The following is a 10,002-nucleotide window of genomic DNA, read 5'->3' on the forward strand; positions in this document are numbered from 1 at the left end:
GGCGTGGGAACCCAGAGGAGGAACTGTGTTTGCCCGTTGGGGTGGGGGAGTCGTCAGACTCAAAGGAAGGGCTGTGAGGGCTGCAAAAGCCCAGCACCCTCCGTGCTGGGTGCAGATGGGCCCCAGGCACCCAGTCTGCAGCCCCTGGGAGAGAGCAGCCTCCTCTGAGTGGGATGCAAACCCTTCCCCCTGCAGATTCAGGGACACTGCCACCCCAAACCCCTCCCTGGGAGGTGGCCCTCGGGCTAGAGCCAGAAGTTACTCCAACTGCCCCTCCCCCGCCCCAAAGGCTGATATCCCTTTTGCAAGAGAAAGACTTGTGAGTTACCTTCCTGGGGTTGGTAAGTATTTGGTGGGTGGGTCATTTTGTTTTTATCCAGAGCCAAAGCTCATCTGGGGCACAGAAGGGGGTGGGGGGGCACACAGACAGAAGCGGGTTCAGCCCAGCCGAGCCCCCAGGACCATCTGCAGCCAAAACTGGGACTGCTTCCCTGCCTCCTGGGGCTGACCAAGAGAGGACACTCCCAGAGACTCTCCCCTCTTGCACAGGGGCACTCAGTCCTCGGGGGACTCCCGGTTCTTGTCTCTCCCATGCTCCCATGCGCACCTCTGCCCAAGCCCCCGCCCCCTGCCACGCATAGCTGTTCCAGCTCAGACTGGGTGACCCCAGGCAGGGCCCTGCCCCGAGGGGGCCAAGTCAGAGGCCCAGCCGGTTTGTGCCATGTGGACTGGATGCCTGACCCCAGAGCCTGGATGTCTGTCGGTCACTCTCACAGCAAACCTTCACCATGGGCCACCGGGGGCTCCTCTGGGACTGTCCCACCTGCCCATGGCTCCCCCAGGAAGAGTCCCCCGTGCCCACCCCCATCCTGGGCTTGGCCATACTATGGAGGTGTAGGGAGCACCCCCCTGCCCCCCGCCGTGGCCTGATGCTTTGGGAGCAGCCATGACCTGCTGTGCCATGACCTGCTGTGAGCCCCACACCCAGTCCTGTCTTCACACCTGTGCCATCCCTCAAGCCTGGGGTCTCCTGGTGGACAGGGCCAGCCCCCTCTCCTCTGGCCTCCTGCGGGGAAAGCAGAGCCCTCTCTTCCAGAACACACCCTTCCCATCCCAACCCGCAGACCCCTCCCCCCCATGGAATGGCCACTTTGGGGACTCTATGGCCAGGTGTTTCCAGCAAAAACTGCTGCACCCGGCCTCAAGGAGGGTACCACCTGTCCCCTCCAGGGGCCTCCACCCTGTCACCTCCTCCAGCTGCCGGCCACGGGGCAGGACTCAAGGGCCCAGGGCTGCGTGGTCTCAGCAGCAGCTGCAGGGTTGGGCCTTGGGGCAGCTCCCAGGCCAGATGGCCGCCGTGCCACCGTGACTGTGGCTCTACGACGACAGCCTCCTGTCATCCCTGCGCCTGAGACGGAGCCATTGGAGAGGGAATCTGAGGGCTGCAGGCTGGTGGGGCTTCCAGGACCCACTCTGGCCTTCCTGGGACACCCCATCCTGGAGCGTTGGGGCAGGAGCGACTAGAACTCAGACGTTGCTCCCACTGTCCCCTCCCCCTCCTGTGGCCCGTCCCTGGCTGGACCTTCCAGATCTTACCCCACTCCTGCAGCAGCTTCCTGACCCTCCCGGGCACCAGAGCGTCTATCAAGTGCCCAAGGCTTGCTCTGTCCGCCAGCAGACAGGGCAGGCAGGGCACACCCCCAGCCTGGGTGGGGGGCTGCTGGCCCGTCAGCCAGAGCCACTGCATGGACTGTCCTTCCCCAGCCTCGGGTGCTCGGCCGGCCGGGGGAGGCAGCACTCACCCCTCACGGAAGCCACCGTCGAGCACTCACTCAACAGACACGGAGTGCACAGCCACCAGGCCAAGGCAGGAGAGGATGGGCCACTGGGGGGGGGGGTGTTGAGGAACCGCCACCCTGGCTGAGGTGACATTGAACAGAGACAGGGATGAAGAAGAGCCAATGAAGGCCCTTTTGGAGAACATTCCAGAAAGTGAGTGACCAGCAGTGCAAAGGCCCTGAGATCTCTGAGTGCCAGGCCCTGCAGTTAATTTTCACGAAAACCCGGGAAGCACTCAGACCCCCACTGTGCAGATGCGAGCTGTTAAGTTCAAAGAGGTCAGGGGTTGGTGGAGCTCAAGGCTGGGAGGGGAGGGGCAGGGCTCTGACCCAGGGAGGGCCGGAAGGGGAAGGGGGCAGTCCCTCAGGGTTCACCTTGAACTTGAAAGCAGCCATTCCTAGTGAGGGCTGGGGGGGAGGAGGTAATTATGTAAATGGGCAGAGGAAGGGATGCTGGGCCTCCCAAGGGTCCTCAGAGGAGACGGCCATCCTAGGGAGCCAGGGCTCCGCTGTCCCTCGGCCGGTCCGAGTGGCTGTGAGTGCAGTGTGATTCCACGGTTCCAAGCTGCAGTTGCCAGACTGAGGACATAAAAATGCAGGACATCCGGTCAAACAAGGAATAATTTTTTAGTGTAACAATGCGGCTTTCCTTCCCACAGACTTCAGCTGTAACCCGGTGGGCTCCACTCCTCCTGCCCACACACACCTGGCCAGGGACCTACCCCTTGTAATCCAGCGCCTCCCTCGGACCCCCCAATCCCGGGTCAAAGCTTCCTTTCTGCCCCCGGCCCACTGCGCCCCACACCCTCAATCTCCCTGCGGAGAGACGGCCCTCCTGTCGTGTGGCCCTGGGCACCTTCCTACCGTCCCTCACCAAAACGGGATAAAAGTAAGAGAATGTGTTAACGGGTCGTTGTGAGGATGATCCTGGCGCTGGTCCGAAGTGCCTTCGAACCTTCTCGGCCGCGGGCAGCCCCTTTGGTCGTGCCCCAGAAAAGGCTCCACAGCCAGCAGTGCGACCCCCCCCCACAGGGACCCCAACCCTGCCAGACTCCTCGTTCTGTTTCTATTTCCTTCTCCCAGAACGAGGTGTCCCCTCACACCTTCCTGCCACTGCTCCTCCAGGAACTCCCTGCCCAGGACACCGGTCCTGGCCCTTCTTGGCTGTCTCCTCCTCTTTGAACACTTTCCAGCCTGCCCTGCGCTCTGGAGGGCTTCCGCCTCCCTCCATTACCGCGTGTGTCTCCCACCCCGCCGTGTCTGCTGGGACGTGCCCTGTCCTCCGAGCCCAGCAGCAGCTCGGAGCGCTGGTCCCCAGCCCACGCTGGGGTCTGCTGAGAGGGTGGGAGTCCCCCAGTCTGGACTCCGAGGTCGAGATCCCGCTTGAGTGTTTGGAAGAGGATCCCGGCTGAATTAACTTAAATTCAAAAGGAGTTCACGGAAAAAGATGGGATTTTTTTCAAAATTTACGACCCCACCCATGCGCCCCCTCCCCCACGCCGGGCCGGCGACCTGCTGGGTGGCAGGAGGTCGGGTCTGGCTGTGGCTTCACGTAACTGCCCCAGCGCAGACCTGGGTGGGAGCGGGCCCTCTGAAGGGGTCTCTGCAGTTGGGACCCCACGGGGGAGGCACCGAGGCCGAGGCGGCAAGTATCGCGAGACACCCCCCAGCCCCCGCGCTGCCCCCCAAAGCCCGCTCCCACCCCAGCGCCCCCTCTGTCGGCGCGAGGGGCCGGGCCAGGCGGGACGGACAGGGAAGGGGTGGCGAGAGTGACCTCAGCGGTTCCGCCGCTCCGGGAAGTCGCCTCGGCCCGCCCCCTCCAGCCCCCGCCCGAGTTTCGCTCTCCGCGGGGCGGGGCGCGCGGCGGGCGGCGCCGGGCCGGTCAAGTTGCGGCGCGCCCCGCCCGGCGCCCTCCCGGTGCCGCGCCCTCTCCGCCGGGGCGCGCTGCCCGCAGCTCGGTGCCCGCTGGGGCCGCCCCGGGAGGGCGCGCGGGGCAGGCGCAGACCGAGAGGAGCTCGGGCGGCGGAGGTGAGCGCGGGGGGCGGCTCCCGGCTCCGCCCGCCCCGCCCGCCGGCCCGCTCCCCGCGGCCGCGCTGCCTTAAATGGGGCCGGCGGCGGCGGCATCTGGCTGGCCGGGCGGCAGCTGGAGGCGGCGCGGAGGCGCGGGCGGGCGGCGGCGGCAGCGCAGCGACTGTGGCGTCGGGGGTCGCGCCGGGCGGGCGGCGGCGGCCCGGGAGTGAAGTTCAGGGGCGCCCGGGCGGGGACGCGCGCAGGTTCGCGCGGCTCTGGCCCCTCTGCCCGCGTCCCGGGACTCGCCCCCGCGGCGCAGCGGCTTCTGTTTACTTTCGATCGAGTTTTTCCTGCTCCGGGCAGGTGCCCAGGGCGGTCCCGGGCGGCGGTTCGGCGCGGTCCTCCGCGCCGCTCTTTCCGCGCTGCCTGCGCCGGGCAGGGCGCTTCGCGGGCGCTCCAGGCGCGCTGACGGGCGTCCCGTTTGTGCCCAGGTGATGACGGCGGCGGCATGGAGTTCCCCGAGCACGGCGGGCGGCTGCTGGGCCGCCTGAGGCAGCAGCGCGAGCTGGGCTTCCTGTGCGACTGCACCGTGCTGGTGGGCGACGCGCGCTTCCCGGCCCACCGCGCCGTGCTGGCCGCGTGCAGCGTCTACTTCCATCTCTTCTACAGGGACCGGCCCCCGGGCAGCCGCGACACGGTGCGGCTCAACGGCGACATCGTCACGGCGCCCGCCTTCGGCCGTCTGCTAGACTTCATGTACGAGGGCCGCCTGGACCTGTGCAGCCTGCCTGTTGAGGACGTGCTAGCCGCCGCCAGCTACCTGCACATGTATGACATCGTCAAGGTCTGCAAGGGCAGGCTCAGGGACAAGGACCGAAACCTGGACCTGGAGACCCCCACCCCTCTCGCGGAGCGACCTGGTCAGCCACCATGTCCCTGGCCTGCCTGGACTCCTGATCTCTGCCCAGCTGCCCAGAAGACCAAGCTCTCCCAGTTTGGGGTCAAGGCCTCACGCCCTCTGCGAGCATCCAGGCCTCCTCCCTGGCCGGCCCCAGGAGAATCAGACCAGGCCCTGGACCTGTCCCTGAAGCCTGGCCAAAGGCAGGAGGTGGTCCACCCGCCCTGTGTCCTCCAGACACCCGTGTGCAGCCAGCTGCAGCAGGGAGCCCGGCCACCTGTGAAGGAGGAGCAGGACTCACTGTCCCAACAGGACAGCAGCAGCCCCAGGAGCCCCCACAGCCCCCTGAAGCCACCCTGCGTTCCTGCAGCCAAGGGCCTGGCAGTGGGCTTGGAGCCACTGCCCGTCAGTGGCAGCCGGGAGCTGGAGCTGGAGCTGGAGCTGGATGCAGAGCGGGTGGCGAGTGGGGGTGAGCTGGGGCCCGGTGGGCACCTCTGCGTCTGCCCACTGTGTAGCAAGCTGTTCCCCAGCTCCCACATGCTGCAGCTGCACCTCAGCGCCCACTTCCGTGAGCGGGACGGCCCTCGGACCCGGCTCTCGCCCAGCGGCGCTGTGCCCACGTGCCCGCTGTGCAGGAAGACCTTCTCGTGCACGTACACGCTGAAGAGGCACGAGCGGACACACTCGGGGGAGAAGCCCTACACCTGCGTGCAGTGCGGCAAGAGCTTCCAGTACTCGCACAACCTGAGCCGGCACGCCGTGGTGCACACGCGGGAGAAGCCCCACGCCTGCCGCTGGTGCGAGCGCCGGTTCACGCAGTCTGGGGACCTGTACCGCCACGTCCGCAAATTCCACTGCGGCCTGGTCAAGTCCCTGCTGGCGTGATGTGTCCCCTGTGGGTCCTGGGGGTGGCGTGGAAGGGAAGGGGCAGGGCAGGTGGGACACTGGAACAGGCCAGGTGGGAACCTCTGAGACTGGACTGCGGGACCCACGCCGCAGAAAGGACACTGCTGCTTCCTGGAACACGGCCTCAGCCTGCCTCCTGCCTCGCCTCCCCTCCCCCCACTCCAGCTCACCCCTGCCCCCAGGCTGTGCCCTGCCCAGACTGCCCGTCTTCCTCTCACCGTCCCCTCCAGCCAAGTTCCCAGGGTGTCCAGCGGGCACCTGGCTTTTGCTCACGTCCCTGGGTGTGAGACAGCACGTTTGTCTTCTGTCCGGGGACGTTCCTTGCCACCTCTCTGTCATACTGTGGGGATATCCTTGAGAGCTCGGCCCCATGCTAGGTGAATGATTCACGCGTCAGAAAAGTTCTTAGTGTGAGTCCCAGTGGGGTGCTCAAAGGGAACAGGCCACTCCTGGTGGGTGGCAGCAGGAACCCCTGCTGGGAAGGCCCAGGGCAGGGAGAGTGCCAGGAGGGGCCATCTGGGCACAGCTGGTGTCACCATGGGGGGTGGGAGGGGGTGCAGCCCCAGCAGGGATCCCAGACTGCAGGAGTGGAGCCAGCTAGAAGCTGAACAGGCTCTGGAGCTGCCGCCACTGGGGTGGGACATTGGTCCTGACTGCGCTGTCACTTTGGGCAGGGACAGTGGAAATTTGAAAATGGCTTCTCTTTAGACCCAGAAAGAGGCTCCCCAAGGTTGCCAGGTGTCTGCTGGTGGGCCACCAGCTGTGCTGCCCTCTTGCCTGAGTGCGGGTGCGGGGTGCCTCTGAGTGTCTCCGGAGGTGCGACCGGAGGGGACGACAGCAGCCCCCACCCTGAGCCGGGCTCTGTGGGTCCAGGCTGCTCCTGGGCCAGGTGGGCCTGGCCCTGCAGGTCACTCTCCTGCCTGCCAGGGTCTCTCTGAAGCTGTGGTCATTTCCAGGGCACCGAGCAGGGCCTGCAGTCTGCGGTTTGCCAGGAGCAGTGTTTGCAGGGCTCCCGGTGGGGTCTGCGTGGTGGGGTGGGGAGGGGGAGGCTGGCACTCCCGGAACGGTTCGGGTCCCCTGCTTCCCCCACCTACTCACCAAGCACATCCTGCCCCGAACCTCACTGGCAGTGGCGAGGGGCAGGGGGAGCCTGGCCCCAGCTTCTGGGGGTCAGCAGGTGTTTTCCCCACCACCACCTGGCCTGTGTCTGCTGTGACTGGAAGGGGCACAGAGGACAGAGCGTGCCCAAGGCTAAGTTATTTTCTCTCCTCCTGACACTTGATGTTGTATTTCTACGTCTGCCTCGTCTGGAGTGGAAGCACAGTTGGCCTGCAGCGGATGAACGCTTCCAAGGTTCACTCCCGTGCGCCGTGCGCCGGACTCCCCAGGTGTGCAGGAGCCGGCGGGAGCCCGGTGCCCCCTGGTGCTGCTCGCTGCCCCCTGGTGCTGCTCTGTCTGCGCCGTCTGGCTGGGGAGGGGGCCCTGCTCTGGCTGTCCTGACCTCCACCCCCACCTCAGGCAGGGCCGGTGGGACTTTGCAGCCCGTGTGATACGCTCCATGATCGGGGGTTTCCGTGAGTGTGTGTGTGTGTGTGTGTGTGTCCGTGTCTGTCTGTCTGTCCAGGCCGTGGCGGGCCCGAGCCCTGCAGATGGGCAGCCGCACCTCGGCTGAGCAGGGAGCTGTGGCCCTGCCCACTGCCGTGGTTTTTGTCGGGGAAGAACTTCCCTTTCCTGGGCAGGGAAGCCTGCTGGGTTATCAACACTGGAGTCTGTTTACTGCACACAGTTACTGTGAAGTTAGCGTAAAGAGAAGTGGTCACTTTTAATTTAGTAACCGACACGGTTCAGATGCAATGTGTACTCGCGCATGTATGTAAGACACTGACTGCGAGGGTGCGCCGGAGGCCCGTGTGCGGTTCCGGTTCTCCAGCCAGCCCAGCCCCTGCCCCAGGTCTCGCTGCTGCTCTGCCCCTGGGGATTGGAGGGTGGCTCCGGTGACCCCAGAGGACAGTTGTCTGTGCTTAGCGTTTGGCGGGAAGGTCTTATTTGCACGGACCCGCCTGCTGTAGCCGTGACAGTCACGGAAATGAGTGCTGTCTTCCTATTTTCACGTCGTGACAACAGTGGAAATAAAGCCCACCCCAGGTGGAGATCGTGGCTGTTGGTGGGAAGGGCCGTGCTTCCTGTGTCCAGGTGTGGGCCTGCCCAGCGTGGCGCTGCTGGTCTGGGCTTCTGGGGGCAAAAGAGGGCTGGCCAGAGGGGAGGGGGCTGGAGGTGGGCTGGAGCAGGCAGGTGGCCCTCCTCTTTCCCTAGGTTTGTCACCCCGGAGTTTAGGGGAGAGGCATCCCAGGGAGGCAGGGCAAGGGCTGCAAATACAGGGGATGCCCCAGTGGCTTCTGGCCCTGGGGAGGAAGCAGACCCTTGGAGGACACCTGCCGAGCCCTGAGCAGGGTGGCCCCGGGCCCAGGTCTTAGATCTGTGCCTTCCTAATTCTGTGGGTTCCATCGGCAGCGCCTCCCTCCGGCCCCCACGCTGCTGGTCTTCACTCCAGCTGTCTCCTCCCTCCACACCGGTCACACCCACTCCCTGGGCTGGGACTGGTCCCCCAGAGCCTCAGCGTGAGCTGGAGGTGGGCAAGGCCTAGCTGTGTCTCTCCTCCCTACCACCTGCACCCTCAGCCCTCCCTAGTGGGTGGCCACGCAGGCTTGGCCCCCTGTGGGTAGGGCAAGGTGCAGAGATTTCTAGAGCTCTGGGCCAGCGGTCCTGGGCTCTGGCTGATGGGGCCAGTGCTGCAGTTCCGCACCCCCCGCACCCCCACCTGTCTCCGTGAGCTCGCCTTCCCCAGCAGGCTGTGGGGTGGGGCGGGGGAGGGGGGCGGAATGGCCTCCATGTGCCCCGAGCTTCCGTGTGAACCCCAGGCTTAGGGCGGGGAGGGGGCTGTGCTTGCCAAAGGGCCCCAGGGCTCAGGCTGAGCTGGTGCTGGAAGGGCCAGCGGCTCTCTGCCGGCTCTTGTGGCCTTCCCCATCCTGAGCCCCGTGCATGTCCCTTCCCTGGGAGGGAGCCTGGCCCCTCACCGCCCCTCCCCACACCCACCCTGCCTCCCAGTGAGCCTGGACCAGAGCCCTATCCTGCAGGGCGGCCCTGTCATGTTCCCAGTGGGGACTGTGACTCAGCCCAGCCTTCCCAAGGGAGGGGGAGGAGGAGGCTGTTGCCATGGCATCCAGGCAGGGGAGGAGGTGGTCTCCAGTGCCCTGGAGGGAGGGGGCTTCCTGGGGCTTCTCCAGCCTGCCCAGCTCTGCCAAGCTGTGCTCACACTCAGGTCACTGCCAGAGCTGCCACTGACGCCATCAGCCCCACTCCTGGTCTGGAGCCCGCCTGGCCCCCTCCTGGGGGCCATCCAGCCTGATCCCTTGGCCCGCGGGTAAATTGTGGCATGTGGAAGGGCCCAGAACTGGCCCGCAGTCCCAGAGCCAAGGCGTCCACACACTCCAGGAATCTCAGCTGTGTGCTGGGCACGTGCCCCCAGTGCTGTCCAAGGCCTGGGCAGCCTTTGGGGCGGTGGCAGAGCAGGACAGCAAGGACAGGGCCAGAGGAGGATGAGGGGCTGACTCTGGTGCAGGAGCTGTCCCAAGAAGCTCCCCTGGAAGAGTGACCTCTCAGGAGCCTCTCGGTGGACAACAGGGAGACAGCACCAGGCGGGGGCTATGCGGTGCAGAGGCGTGTCAGGGTGCGAGGGCACGTCTGCAGAGCAGGTGTGTGAGCCCACGGTGTGGACGCAGCCACAGGGAGCCTGCCGGCTTTGAAGTGGCTTCAGCCCTCCCTCCCCCCACTACCCCAGCCCCACACACACCTGGTCTCACCTCTTCCCAACATTCATAAATGGCACCAAACCCTTCAATGGCACAGGGGTTTCATTCCACCTGACGGTCCCCAGCCTTGAGGGGGTGGACACCAAGCCACCCGGGCCCCTGCCCTGGTCTTAGACTGTGGCTTCTCTCTTCCCCACCTCAGTCCCATCCTGTCTTCACCGAACAACCCAGCCCCCACACTGTCTTTATCATGGTCATCACCATCAGCTGGCCCCACAAACTACAGCCAGGACCTCCACCTCTGCCACTGTCACCATCACCATCACCACTGTCACCTCCACCTCCGTCATCACCTCCACCTCTACCACTATCTCCATCACCTCCACCGTGACCTCTACCTCCACCCCTACCACTATCACCAGCACCGTCAGCTCCATCTCCACCCCCACCATCATTACCTCCACCACGTCAATCACCATCACCTCCTCCACCTCCACATCCACCTCTACCACTGTCACCACCACCCCCAGCACCTCCACAT

The 10,002-nt window shown here is 65.6% G+C and overlaps 1 protein-coding gene across 1 annotated transcript; it reads left to right on the top strand.

The window, feature by feature from the left end:
• Positions 1-4,356: 4,356 nt before the first annotated feature.
• Positions 4,357-6,606, top strand: ZBTB42 (zinc finger and BTB domain containing 42). Its single transcript, XM_069465326.1, has one exon. The coding sequence runs from the start codon at positions 4,357-4,359 to the stop codon at positions 5,629-5,631; it is 1,275 nt and encodes a 424-aa protein (XP_069321427.1). The 3' UTR covers positions 5,632-6,606.
• The last annotated feature ends 3,396 nt before the right edge of the window (positions 6,607-10,002 follow it).

Source organism: Eulemur rufifrons, chromosome 2 (genome assembly GCF_041146395.1).
Source record: "Eulemur rufifrons isolate Redbay chromosome 2, OSU_ERuf_1, whole genome shotgun sequence".
Taxonomy (NCBI): Eukaryota; Metazoa; Chordata; class Mammalia; order Primates; family Lemuridae; genus Eulemur; species Eulemur rufifrons.